The sequence below is a fragment of the Heptranchias perlo genome, unplaced genomic scaffold (assembly GCF_035084215.1).
Source record: "Heptranchias perlo isolate sHepPer1 unplaced genomic scaffold, sHepPer1.hap1 HAP1_SCAFFOLD_60, whole genome shotgun sequence".
NCBI lineage: Eukaryota > Metazoa > Chordata > Chondrichthyes > Hexanchiformes > Hexanchidae > Heptranchias > Heptranchias perlo.
Window position 1 is genome coordinate 3,880,001 of NW_027139623.1, and position 15,100 is coordinate 3,895,100.

General features: G+C 45.5%; 1 protein-coding gene across 1 annotated transcript in view; it reads left to right on the top strand.

The window, feature by feature from the left end:
• LOC137316793 (zinc finger protein 850-like) overlaps positions 1 to 1,049 on the top strand; it is a 512,000-nt gene extending 510,951 nt beyond the window's left edge. Inside the window, exons 6-8 of the mRNA XM_067980634.1 lie at positions 1 to 44; positions 129 to 548; positions 885 to 1,049. The exon at positions 1 to 44 is cut by the window's left edge and continues 82 nt beyond it. Of these exons, the coding sequence (XP_067836735.1) occupies positions 1 to 44; positions 129 to 548; positions 885 to 1,005 (585 nt within the window). The 3' untranslated portion in view covers positions 1,006 to 1,049. The remainder of the gene's footprint in view (positions 45 to 128; positions 549 to 884) is intronic.
• Positions 1,050 to 15,100: the final 14,051 nt, after the last annotated feature.

The following is a 15,100-nucleotide window of genomic DNA, read 5'->3' on the forward strand; positions in this document are numbered from 1 at the left end:
AGACCATTCACCTGCTCCATGTGTGGGATGAGATTCACTCTCTCGTCCAGCCTCATTGAACATCAACTTGTTCACACTGATAAGAGACCTATCAAATATTTTCACTGTGACAAGAGTTTAAAAAGCAGAAATGAGCTGCTGAAACTCCAACGCACTCACACTGGGGAGAGGCCGTTCACCTGCAATGAGTGCGGGAAGGGATTCACTCAGTCATCCAACCTGCTGACACACCAGCGAATTCACACTGGGGAGAGGCCGTTCACCTGCTCCGTGTGTGGGAAGGGATTCACTCAGTCATCCAGCCTTATTGAACATCAGCTTGTTCACACTGATAAGAGACTTTTCAAATGTTCTGACTGTGAGAAGAGCTTTAAAAGAAAAAGTGATCTGCTGAAACACCAACGCACTCACACTGGGGAAAGGCCGTTCACCTGCTCCATGTGTGGGAAGGGATTCACTCTGTCATCCAGCCTACTGATACACCAGCGAGTTCACACTGGGGAGAGGCCGTTTACCTGCTCCGTGTGTGGGAAGGGATTCACTCATTCATCCAGCCTTCTGACACATCAACTTGTTCACACTGATAAGAGACCTTTTAAATGTTCTGACTGTGAGAAGAGCTTTAAAAGAAAAAAGGATCTACTGACACACCAACGTACTCAGACTGGGGAGAGGCCGTTCACCTGCACTGAGTGTGGGAAGAGATTCAGTCAGTCATCCAACCTGCTGACACACCAATATATTCACAGTGGGGAGAGGCCGTTCACCTGCTCTGTGTGTGGGAAGGGATTCACTCGGTCATCCTACCTCAGTGAACATCAACATGTTCACACTGATAAGAGACCCTTTCAATGTTCTGACTGTGAGAAGAGCTTTAAAAGAACAAGTGATCTACTGAGACACCAACGTATTCACACTGGGGAGAGGCCGTTCACCTGCTCCGTGTGTGGGAAGGGATTCACTCTGTCAACCAGCCTACTAATACACCAGCGAGTTCACATGTGACTGCATTGGTTGGATTCTGCTGTTATCACTGCTGTTAATCGCATTCAGGAATAAACCGTGTTCATTCTGGCAGTTGGGGGCTGTTTCTGATGTTAATAATCCATTTCACTGGACTGCAGTATTAGAATTCTGTACAAATGTCAAATAAATCAGCTTTCTTTTAAACACAGTTTTTCTAGTCCTTGATAGCTCGATGATAAGACAAGCAGTTTGAGGACTTATGATGAAGTGAGTGGAATCCATCTTTGAACTGAGTTCCTCCACCTTTTTAAAAGATGGATCTACAAGATGTCCAAGTCTGACAGGACAGAAAATTCTATTATATCACAGGGTCCACTTCAATCAGCCTGAGCAGATTTCCACTACCCTTGAGTGAAAAAGAGATTCCTGATTTCAATGCTAGATGCCCTAGCTCTAAATTTAAGCTTATGCCCTCTTGTTCCGAAGCATCACTTCCTCCCCTTTGTATTCCAGTCCTCGAGATAAAGGCCAACATTCCATTAGTCTGTGATTTTTTATCTGTGCCCGAGCTTTTAGTGATTTGTGTACATGGACACCCAAATCCCTTTGCTTCTGCACCGTTCCCAGTCTCTCACTTTAAGAAAATACTCCAATGTTTCCTTTTTGCATCCAAAGTGAATGATCTCACACTTCCCCACATTGAACTCCATCTGCCACAGTTTGTTCATTCACTTAAACTGTCTCTTTGTAACTTCCTGCTCCCATCTGCACCACTTACTGTGCCTCCTAACTTAGTGTCACCTGGAAACTTGGATCTACAACTCTTTATTCCTTCATCCAAGTTATTGATAAATATGGTGAAAAGCTGAGTACAGATCCCTGGGGATACGATTTTTAAAATTCGCCAATCAAAGAACATTCCCTTTATTCCTACTCTCTTCTCCGACCACCCAACCAATTCCAACCCAAGTCACAAAGCAACTTTCAATTTTGTGCACTTTTATTCATTCATCTCTTGTGCTGAACCTTATCAAATGCTTTCTGGAAGTCCATATAGACAACATCCATATTCAATCCCCTGTCCACCTTGTTAGAGAGCTCAAAACGTTCAACTAGATTACTCAGACATGAGCTGCCCTTCACAATCCATCTTCACTCTCTTTGAACAGCTCATTTTGTTTCTGATGATAGATTTCAGTAATTTCCCAACAACTGACTTTAAACTGACAGGTCTATATTTTCTTGGTTTCTCCCTCCCTCCTTTCTTAAATAACGGAGTGACATTTTCAAATTTCATATCCAAAAGCACAATTCCTCAGTCTAGAGAGCTATGGGAAATTATGACTAATGCATCTGCAATTTCCCCACCCGTTTCCTTTAATACCGTGAGGTGGGAACCATCAGGTCCTGGAGATTTCATTCTTTTTTTCCAGTTATTTATTTATATGACTGTGTATAACAGGACTGCGTGTTTCAGCGCTGAGTGTGTGTATAACAGGACTGAATGGCCCAGCCCTGACTGTATAACAGGACTGATTGTCCCAGCACTGACTGTGTGTATAACAGGACTGAGTGTCCCAGCACTGACTGTGTGTATAACAGACATGAGTGTCCCAGCATTGACAATGTGTATAACAGAACTGAGTGTCCCAGCACTGACTGTGTGTATAACAGACATGAGTGTCCCAGCACTGACAATGTGTATAACAGGACAGAGTGTCCCAGCACTGACTGTGTGTATAACAGGACTGAGTGTCCCAGCAATGACTGTGTGTATAACAGACATGAGTGTCCCAGCACTGACAATGTGTATAACAGGACAGAGTGTCCCAGCACTGACTGTGTGTATAACAGGACTGAGTGTCCCAGCATTGACTGTGTGTATAACAGACATGAGTGTCCCAGCATTGACCGTGTGTATAACAGGACTGAGTGTCCCAGCAATGACTGTGTGTATAACAGGACTGAGTGTCCCAGCACTGACAATGTTTATAACAGGACTGAGTGTCCCAGCACTGACTGTGTGTATAACAAGACTGAGTGTCCCAGCAATGATTGTGCGTCGAGTGTACATGGGCTGTGGGCGGAGATAAATGGGTGGGGTAGAATCCATGATCGGTTGGAGTGACATGGGGTTGTCGGTGGAGATTAATTCGGTTGGAGGAGGTTACAGAGATAGGGAGGGGGCGAGGACCATGGAGGGATTTGAATACGAGGATGAGTGTCTCAAAATCGAGCCTTTGTCTGATCGGGAGCCAATGTAGTAACACACAAACAGAAACTTACGGTTCACTGCCCGGCAGACAGGTGGAGAAGACACTGATGTCCGCGGAGGAACAGTCAGGGTCACAGCAGCAGTCGAGTTCGCAGACTTCGCCAGTCAGGTCACAGGTACAAACGGGAACGGCTGGAACAAGACACACAGTGAGATCTTACAACAGAACACGGACGGTCTCAAAGACCACCTCCCTCCCTTGTCTGAATCCACGATCACCGTCTTCACCATCTCCCAAAATCAATCTGCAGACTTATCCTCCCACTGCTTTCTACTCACCGAATTACAGCTTCCAGATACCCAGCACAACCCACTTAATAAATAATAATAATTATGTGGAGAGAATAGAGAAGCTGGGATTACTCTCTTTGGAGCAGAGAAGGTTCAGGGGAGATTTACCAGAATGGTACCGGGGATGAGGGACTTCAGTTCCCGGGAGAGACTGGAGAAGCTGGGATTGTTCTCCTTCGAGCAGAGACGGTTAAGGGGAGATTTAATGGAGTGGTTGAAAATGAGGAGGGGTTTTGATGGAGTCGATGGGGAGAAACTGTTGCCACAGGCGGGAGGGTCGGTAACCAGAGGACACAGATTGAAGGGAATTGGGAAAAGAGCCAGAGGGAGATGAGGAGAATGTTTTTCGGCAGCGAGTTGTTCTGATCTGGAATTCACTGCCTGAAAGGGCGGTGGGAGCAGATTCAATAATAACTTTCAAAAGGGAATCGGGTCAATCCTTGAAGGGCGGAAATTTCCGGGACTGTGGGGAAAGAGCAGGGGGGAGTGGGACTAATGGGATCGCTCTCTCACAGAGCCGGCACAGGCGCGATGGGCCGAGCGGCCTCTTTCACAGGGCCGGCACAGGAGCGATGGGCCGAGCGGCCTCTTTTACAGAGCCGGCATAGGCGCGATGGGCCGAGCGGCCTCTTTCACAGAGCCGGCACAGGCGGGATGGGCGGAGCGGCCTCTTTCACAGAGCCGGCACTGGCGCGATGGGCCGAGCGGCCTCTTTCACAGGGCCGGCACAGGCGCGATGGGCCGAGCGGCCTCTTTCACAGAGCCGGCACTGGCGCGATGGGCCGAGCGGCCTCTTTCACAGGGCCGGCACAGGCGCGATGGGCCGAGCGGCCTCTTTCACAGAGCCGGCACTGGCGCGATGGGCCGAGCGGCCTCTCTCTGTGCTGTTTGATTCTCGCTCACTTTTGGGCTCCGACCCACGGCCCGTTTGACGGGGAGGCGGGAGAGTGACTCCCCCCCGAGCCCAGCTCGACACCGGCCGCTGACAGAGTGGAGATTCACGGGGCCCGCAGGAGGCCCCGAGTAACTCCCCCCGTCACCCCCCCCTCCCCTCTCAGGCCACTCCCGGGTGCGGGCCCTCCCTCTGTCGGCCTCGCCCCCGCCCACAGCACCGCCCGCCCGCCGTCATCCTCCCGGCGCCGGCCTGTTGCTAAGGGAACGTGGCACAGGACCCGCGCGACGCATGCGCGGCTTCCCTGGCCGCAGCGCACGTACGCGGCTTGACGTCAGCGCGCAACGTTGAGTGACGCTGCCGCGTGTCACGTGATGTGAGGAGTCTATCCAAGAGGAGTGGGAGGGGGCTGAGGTGAGAGCTGTCAATCAAATTGCCCCGAGTCAGCACTCACTGCGCACAGGGTTTGTGGAATTTGTTGAAAAATGCCAAATCTGGAAGATTTAAATTAAAATAGAAATGTAGAAAAAAAGGGAAAAAATTGCAAATAAAAACAGAATTGTCCAAACTTACATAATGCCACTATTAGTCTTCTCTACCTGGGGCATTGGATGAGCAGAATGTTTGAACAACTTCTTTAATGCAGATGTATGGAATGGACCAACAAAGGAAGCAGTGGGGCCTGAAATTAATCCAATTTCTCACCTGGTGCCTGCAATAAATGGTCTTTGTTTAACTCCCCACATTTTTACTGTCCGGCTTTATTTCCACTCTTCACTGTTCAATAACAATAGACACGGTGAGACTCGATCTTTTAAAAAAAATTCAAAATATATTTATTTCATAAAATTGATGGATACACACAGTTCAATGTTAATATCACAGTTACAATTCAAAACAATACAATACAGATCGTATAAACTACGGTTCCATTATTACAATTCAACACACAGTACATATCGTCTAATACATGCTTCACAATACAAGGTGAAATGGCCTTACACGGTGGCCTTTCCCCATAGAGCCTTTACGCAGACCGCACCTCGCTTCACTGCATCCCACAGCACGTACTCCTGGACCTTGGAGTGTACCAGTCGGCAGTACTCGGTCGTGGACAGCTCCTTCAGCTGGAAGACCAGCCGGTTTCGGGCGGACCATGGGGGCACCTTAACGGAAATGATGGTCTACCAGCAGCAGTTGATATCTGTCTTGGTGTATGTCCCGGGGAACTGCCCGTAGTGTACAGTGTCCTGTGTTATCGAGCTGTTGGGGGTGAAACCTCTTCGACTCCACGGTATAGAGGTCCTGGTCTCTGTGGAGAGAGGTTGTCACCTTTTACCCGAATACACGGATCCATTCGCCCACATTCATGTTAGTGTTTGGCAAACACTGTCTGATGTCTTTCACACACCTGTCGAACCTTGGGGTCAGAGATGGAGGGGTAATTTCACCTTCACTGCTTGGGCGGTAAACTGACGGAGCAGAAATTAAAATCGGGCCGGTACTATAAGGAGCGGGTGATCCGCTCGACCAGCTCAGCCCCCAGCGATGGTCAAAATTTCCCTCCACGTGTTGTGAACCGATGCAGTTTGAGAAAACGGACGAGCTTTTGGGCTTCCAAGAGTAATACTAGGGCGTAGGTCAGGAAAGGTGTGGCCGATTTTAATCATCCCCGCCTGGCGGAAATGAGGTGGATGAGACTAGTAAATGATGTCAGGTCACGTCCCGCCCGTTTAATACTGTCGGTCCTGTCTCCGCCACCATGGGTAGGGTCCTGTGAAAAGGGGCCAGAGCAACACTCACCTGATTCCGGTCAGACCACGTGTAATATGTAAATCAGAGTGTTATGACGTACACAGGACACCATTTAATGCTGGGCACAAATGGGAGGAGGAGCCGCCCTTTCGATGGGCATTGAGTGGTCCAGAACACTGAGAAGTTTGTTTTTTAACATATATTTCGTGGGGCAAGGAGGAGCAGGAGAGCTTACCCTTGGCCTGCTCTGACCTTGCGAAATCTCCCGGCCCCTGATCGTCTCAGAAATGTATCAGGAGGTTTCCTTATAGATCTGTGTAACCAGGCCCAGCCTCATGTCCCATTAAACTCCCTGCAGTGAGTAAACATTGCTGCACAGCAGCTCAGAGAGGAAACGATCTTCGGAACTCCCCACTGGAGTTTGAAATTACATTAATATTTTACCAGTTAGTAACGGTCCGGGTGTTGGTCCATTATTATTCTGTTCTGGTCAAAACAAATGTCCCAATGAACAGGACGCTGTCTGACCCTGACAGCTCACCCTCAGTCCATCCCACCGGGCAGTGTGTGTGATGGGAAATAATCATCAACCGAAAAGGAGCATTTGATTTTATTCATTTCAGGATTAAACATTTAATATTGAAATCATATTATTTCCAGACTAATGGCAGCAACCAATTTCACGTCATAATTACATCTTGTATCATTTCACAACACAGCTTTTGTTGGGTAAAATATAATTCCTGTCTGGTATTTCCAAATTTATTTAAAGTATTGGATTGATATCAGTTACTTTCATGAAGTCATTGATGTCAATGGATGGTAAAATCTTACCCCACCGCCAAACCGGAAAATCTACTCTAATTGACATTTTATTTAATTTCGGATGAAAAGTCTTGAGAGATTTCTATGATTTAACTAATGTAACAATTAGATTCAGTGGGTATTTTACCCCGTTCTTCAGCTTCTCTCTGAATTTAGTCTGGGTCACAGCATAAATACACGTGTTGGTGCAGGAACTGAGAAGTTGAAGCATGAATCCGGCTGACTCAATGTCACTGACCGTATAGTACTGAATGTTTGTTATACGCGTAGAGATAATGAAAAAAACGAGTGTGCTCCATAACAATATAAAACTGCCTGATATACTGAAGAGTAAAATGATGGATTTCCTTCGGTTCTCCATCTCTGGATCCTTGTGATTCTCTCCTTTGCTGCGGCCCCGGAGTCCCCTGCGGACTCTATTGGCCGCTAAAATGTGCGTGGCGGTGAGAACATTGAACAGTAAAATCAGAATGAATGGGAGACAAGGCATCAAAACAAGATAAAAGAACTCAAACGCTGCCCATGCGGGTGAAGTGAAAATAATCGGTTTCCAGACACAACCCCGGGGTACATTGTCCATTATATATTCCGGGTCAGTTATAAAGTACCAGGGAATGTTTAGTAAACAGCTCAGCGCACTCACCACCCCGATAACAACAGCCGCCGTTTTCTCGGTGCAATATTTTGTTTTCAGCTTCTGACAACAAATGGCCACAAATCGATCAAAAGTGAAAACCACTGTAAACCAGACAGAGGCCACCGTGACTGCAAAACTCAGGATGACAATGAGACGGCACACGGGGGTAATGGTCAAGAATGAAACTGGGAAATAAATCTCAACAATGCGCCACATTATGACATCAGTGATAACGACCAGGAGATCGGCCGCCGCCATTCCCACCAGGTAGCGAGTGATACATTTGGAGAGTCCGCACTTTCCTTGGGACAGGATCACAATCGCCACCAAATTAACTGTAAGAGAGAGAAACGGAATCTGAGAAATTACTGATCAGACCTGGAGCCAAAGCTGCAGTTTGAATTGATCTGGGGTGAAATTTCCAGCTTTGTTGCTGCGGTAGAAACTGATTCGCTGACCTGGGCTGCGCTTTCGGGCAGAGAAATGTTTTTAAACACAATTATCAATAACGAATTGAGAAATTAATACAAAAGTCAATAAAGAGAGCACCGGATCCACTGGAAGAGCTGAGTGAGGGCACGTTGCCGGTGGGGAAGGGAGAAGGGGTTTTACGGAACGGCAATCCAACGGGTTAAATCCGTATTTGGGCTCCAGATGGAATGGAAAGTGACTGATGGCCGGGAAGGTGAGAGGACAGGGGGCGGTGCTGCTGGTTTGTTGCTCAGGGTTAAGAGAGCCGACAGGGGCCGGCACAAAACGGAAAGAACAAGATACGCGACGGTGAATTTGAAGTTTCGGAACGGATTGGAAGAGACAGCTGGAGGCCGAGCCAGTGAGTGAGATTAGGAGGGAGAAAAAGAAAGGGACATGTCGGAGCTGGAGTGGAGTCAGGAGCAGGTGGTTTTCGAAAGCGGATACATTGAAATAACGGGTGAGGAGACAGAGGATTCAATCTAGTGGGAGGAGAGGCTGGGATTCACAGGGAGAGACTGCAGCAGAGTGTTAGAGGAAATCTAATCGAGTGGTCCCAGTAACAAAACACGATTGATGAATTTAACCTTAAATTTCTGTGGTTATTGGTGTCAATGAACAGCTCGTTGTTTACATAATGTGTTCAATAAACTTACTTTGCACATTCAATTAAAATTAAATTGAAATGCATTAATTGAATTAGCCGCTTTCTTTATTGCATTAAGCTGACATATAGATTCTAGAATACAATATCCTAATAATTCAATGTGATCAAGAAATCACTGATTTTATTCATTAAATACATTTCAAACATTTTTATGTATCCAGTCAGTAAACAAGTAAAAGAAATATTCACATGAACAGACTGAGGACCCGATTGCAATAAACACACTCGGCGCGAGTACAATAAAACTCTCACAATCTGACAACATCCTAATAAAACCTTCAAGTCACATTTCCTCTTCATATTTGTACTGGAAGTTTCAGCAGTTCATTCCGACAAATTAGTCACATCGCTGCCGCTCTCTCTCTCTCCTCCCCTCCCTCTCGCTTTCTGTGCATGTGTCTTTCTCTCTCTCTCTTTCTCTTTTCCTCGTTGCTTTTCTCCCCTCTCGTTTTTCTTCTCAGCCCCTTTCTGTATCGCTCCTCTCTATCTCTCCGCGCTGCCTCTACACTCTTTCTCAATGCCCCTTTAACATCGGAGTAAATCCTAACATCCTGCGCCTGTTTTCACTTCACGAGCCCGGTGTTCCAACGACCCTATTCTTAGTGTCAGTTTAGCGTCTGTGAACAGTTCAATTTTTCTACAGATCATTCAAGTCTCCAGCTGTTCACCTACACTGTTCACTTCATCTCCAATTCATGGAATAAACAGAATCGAATGCCTCTTCCAGACACACCTCACAATAATTGAAATTCCTTCTCATGTAATTTTAAAGTACAGATTTAGAAGGAGGCATTGTTCAATTAACAAAACGCGAAAAACACCGGTGCTGCTTATAATCGACAGCTAAATAGAAGGGGTCATGATTCCAACAGATAAAGTGCAAACTGATACAACATAACCTCAAAATATTGCATTTCACAGTGAATTCATCCACAGTGAAGCAGAGAATGAGATGTGAAAGAATCAGCAACAACTCAGTTCAGTAACCAGAACTCTGGAGCTACGTCAGAAACACACACAATGAAATAATATCTCATAACAGTGGTAACCAATAAATACATTGAAATCCCAGTTAAACTGAACCATGTTATTGTGGAGGGAGGACATTGCGCTGCCTCCTTGTAACACTGAGACCGTGAGCTGTCTCATTATCAATTACTGAAAACACATTGATGAAAAAATATTCCAGGACAGGTTAGTTCCACAACATGAAACTGTTAACAGCTCCTCATGGTCTGATACCAGCTCTTAGCCCAGACACTGATTCTAATATATTCAGTACATAGATTATTCCAATAACAATGCCAGGAGAGGGCGAAGATGGGAAGGGGTGGACCATTAAACCCGAGGATGAAAATTGTAAATGTAAGGCGATTGCGAAATGGGAATTTGTGAGGGTCAGTGAGGCCGAGCAGGACCTGGTGCTGTTTGGAAGGTGGAATTTGGGTGACCGGCCAGGAGTGCATTGGAGGAATGGAGTCTACGGATATAATGCAATTTCTGGAGGACCGAATGTCTGGAAGTTATAGACGAACCATTATTCGACAATAAATTCAGTACAGTGAATAATCCAATAACAATGTCAGGATTGGAAATGCAAAGATCATAACTGAGATAATGCAGTTGTTACAAGACCGAACATTTTGAAGTTAAGTACATACCATTATTCAACAATGCATTCAGTACAGCGAATGATCCAGTAACAATGCCAGGGTTAGATAAACAAAGTTTATTACAGATATAATGCAACTCCTACAAGACTGAAAGAGCAGAGACTTTAAACAATCAATCATTCAACTGATAGAACAGAACAGGCGGCTGTGTAAAACATGGTGGGCGTAAAAATAATTAGCCAGTACAGCAGCAGAGTTAACACCGATTTACAATGTTCATAGGTGAGTTAACAGCTTACCTGGAACTCCAATGGCTGCAAGAACAGGATAGTAAATGCGTTCTATCTGAAACATTACTGAATATCCCATTTCTGTGAGAAGCAGTGACTTCTGCTGATCTGAAAACCGCAGCTCCGGCAGGCGCTCTGCGCTGATACATTGCAATGAGCCTGATTTATACAGGGGCTAAATCTCCACTGACACGGTTATACCCCTGATCATTGCTATTACTTACAGTCACCTGAACAAACACATTACATCAGCAGCTTTGACTCCAATGGAAATAAAGACGTGGATATATCACAAACATCTCAAAGTCTTGGGCATCATCTTAATGAGACTTCTCTCAGGAATAAAGTTAAAAACTGTGCTCAGAAAGGACTGGTCCAATAACAATGAGCGGCTTCATTTACAGTTTTCATATAATTGTATTGATCATGTTCATTCTTTCCATTTAATTCATAAATTTTACGTATTTCACCGTGTGTACACTGAATCCAGGGACAAAAGCAGACCCGTTTCACTCTGTTCATGCAGTTTCACAGTTAAAATATTACTTTTGTGTCTCTGACACAGGGACAGTTAAAGGCCACGTTTATGATTGCAGCCGAGAAATGACAATGGGTGATATTAGGGGTCGGACAAGAACGCGCTTCATTGCCATTCCTCTCTCCGTTATTTTACTGCAGATGTTTACCCGTTTATTTTACATTGGTTGACGGCTCCAGTAAAATTGCTCCCGTGTAACCCCGAGCTGAGCTCATGACCCGATTTGACCTCCATCACAAAGGGCCCGTGCCTCCCTCACTCGCCTTCATTCATTCCTCAGCCCATTGCCATTGAAACCCTCCTCATTGCCTCTGTCCCCTCCAGACTCCATTCCTCCAATGCACTCCCGGCCGGTCACCCAACTTCCACCTTCCAACCAGCACCAGGTCCTGCTCGGCCTCACTGACCCTCACAAACTCCCATTTCCCAATCGCCTAACATTTACAATTTTCATCCTCGGGTTTAATGGTCCACCCCTTCCCATCTTCGCCCTCTCCTGGACACCTGCATTAATCCCACCCGTGACCTCCTCATTCATTGATCACTGGCCTCTTTTGTTGGGACTACCCTCGCCGAGTTCCACTCACCTGTCTGATTATAGAATCAAAGAAAGATTGTAGCAGGGTCGGAGGCCATTTGGCCCATCAAGTCCGTGCCGGCTCTATGCAAGAGCAATCCAGCCAGTCGCACTCCCCCGCCCTTTCCCCATTGCCCCTATTTTTTTTCCTTTCGAGTACTTATCCAGTTCCCTTTTGAAGGCCATGATTGAATCTGCCTCCACCACCCCCTCAGGCAGTGCATTCCAGATCCTAACCACTCGCCGTGTGAAATAACTTTTCCTCATGTCTCCTTTGGTTCTTTTGCCAATCACCTTAAATCTCTGTCCTCTGGTTCTTGACCTTCCTCCAATAGGAACAATTTTTCTCTATTTACTCTGTCGAGACCCGTCATGATTTTGAATACATCTATCAAATCTCCTCACAACCGTCTCTGTCCCAAGGAGAAAAACCCCAGCTTCTCTATTCTATCCAAGTAACCAAAGTCCCTCATCCATGGAATCATTCTATTAAATCTCTTCTGCACCATCTCTAAGGCCTTCACATCTTTCCTAAAGTGCGGTGCCCAGAACTGGACACAATATTCCAGTTGTAGCCAAACCAGTGTTTTAGAAAGGTTCATCATGACTTGTTTGCTTTTGTACTCGATGCCTCCATTTATAAAGCCTATGATCCCGTAGCTTTTTTAACGACTTTCTCAACCTGTCATACAACCTTCAACGATTTGTGTACATATACCCCCAGATCGCCCTGTTCCTCTACCCCTTTTAGATTATATTGCCACTCGTCATTCTTCCTACCGAAATGTTTTACATCACATTTTTCTGCGTTAAATTTCATCTGCCACGTGTCCGCCCATTGCACCAGCCTGTCTCTGTCCTCTTGAAGTCGATCACTATCCTCCTCACTGTTCACTACAGTTAGCCAAACCCTAACCCTACAGCTGTAGCAGGAGCTTCTCTCCCCACCCTGTCACCGTTATATCTGATGTCTCTAAAGGTTCAATCCTTGGCTCCCTCCTCTTCCTCATCGACATGCTGCCCTTTGGTGTCATTTTCTGCAGCCATGGACCAGTTTTCAGATATACTCTGTCAAAACCACCGGCTCTCTTGACCCTTCCAATGCCTTTGTGATGTCAGACTGACATTCTGTTTGAGATGAGCCACAAATTCCTCCAGTTAAAAAATGGGAAATCATAATCTTTGACCCCACAATCTCCACATCCTTGACACGGATTCCATCCCAACCCTTCCCGTTTTGACTGGTTAGCCCCTCACCAATCACCAAAACCCTTACTGACCTGCACTGGATACCAGTCTCCTCAGCCTGCAAATCATCTGTTTTCTTTCTTACACTTACATCCACCAGGCCCTCACCCCTCGCTATCTTTGTAACTTCCTCCAACGCTGCAGCCCCTGCCAAACACCCCGCTCTTTCACCTCTTGCCGCTTGTGCATCTGCAGCCCATTTGCCCTATTGTTAACAGCCGTGCCTTCAGCCTCAGCTCCAGAATGCCCTCCCTAAACACCCCTTATCTCTCTCTCCCCCTTTTCAGGTGTCACCCATGGCTCAGTGATAGCAGTCTTGCTTCTGACTTAGAAGGTTGTGAGTTCAATTCCCACTCCAGAGCCTTGAACACATAATCCAACCACACATTGCAGTGGAGTATTGAGGAAGCGCTGGATTGTTGAAGGATCAGTACTGAAGGATTGATGTACTGTTGGAGGTGCCGACTTTCGTATGACACATTAAATCGTGAAACAATCTGCTATCTTATGTATGTGTAAATAATCCCTTGGCACCATTGGAAAAAGAGCTGGGGAGTTCTTCCCGATGTCCTTGCCAATATTTATTCCTACACCAACATTAGTAAAACGGATTTTCTGTTCACTTTTCTGATTGCAGTTTGTGGGAGCTTCCTGTGCGCAAATTCGCTGCTGCGTTTCTCTACATTACCATAATGAATACACTTCAAAATTTTCTTCATGAAGAGTAAACCGTTTTCGGACGCCCTGAGGTCTTGAAAGGCGCGACATAAAGGCAAGTTATTACCTTCATTCAGACCCTCCGTGAAACTCATCGCTTGCTTCAAGCTTCTGTCATCCCTCCTAATATCTCCTTCTTTGGCCAGGGGTCAATTTTTGTCTGATTATACCTCAGTAAATCAGCTTAGGATATTTATCTGTGTTAATCCGCTATATAAATACAAGCAGTTATTGTTATATTTTACCATCCTCCAATCTCTTCATCCGAACATTGGTGGCCATTCCTTCGGGAATCTAAATTCTACTGTCGTAAACCAACCTTACCCTCTCCATCTCTTCATTTGTTTCTCCTCCTTTTAGACCCTCCTTAAACGCACGTTTTGACAAAGGTTTTCGCCAGTCCTCCTGATATCTTCTTATTCATTTATTGTCCGTTTATACCCACTCCTCCCTGAAGTCCCTTGGGAATGTTTATTACATTAAAGGCGATCTGTAAATGCGAGTTGTTATTGACTTCCATTGGAATGTGTTCATTAGTTGTCCACTGTATGAGCAAAAGTAATTTCTGGGCTAATATTCTTGTACCAGATAGAGATTTGTGTAATAAACGGAATTGTAGAGATAAATGAACATTAACAACTACTCGTGGACAATGTTATGTTTGAACAACATAACTCTATTTATCTACAGACAACGCATTCTGGAGGGCGGATACGTCTGAACTCACGGCTGTCAAAAGTGGGACAAATGGACACCGGAGGCATTCTTTCGGGAGCCCTTCATTTAAGATGAGACCAACTATAGTGACCAGGATGAAGATTTATTAGTTATTCTCTTTGGTTAAAGTCCGTAGTTCCACAGTATAGTGTGCAGTTTGGGCGCCTCATTATGGAAACAACATTAAAAGGGCACAATACAGATTCTCTCGAATGAGGCCAGGGAAGGGAAACTGCACGAGGAAAGATGTGAAATACCGGGATTTTTTGTATGGAAATGGAGAAGAGGAGACATGAATTTCAAATCATGAAGGTGTTTGATAGAGTAATAGAGAATTACTGTATCATTTGTTTGTGAAGATCAGTGATAGTGTAATAGAGAATTACTGTATTCTCTGGCGGTCAGGATCAGTGATAGAGTAAAAGTGAATTACTGTATCCTCGGGTTGTGAGGATCAGTGATAGAGTAAAAGTGAATTACTGTATCCTCTGGTTGTGAGGATCAGTGATAGAGTGATAGAGAATTACTGTATCCTCGGGTTGTGAGGATCAGTGATAGAGTGATAGAGAATTACTGTATCCTCGGGTTGTGAGGATCAGTGATAGAGTAATAGAGAATTAC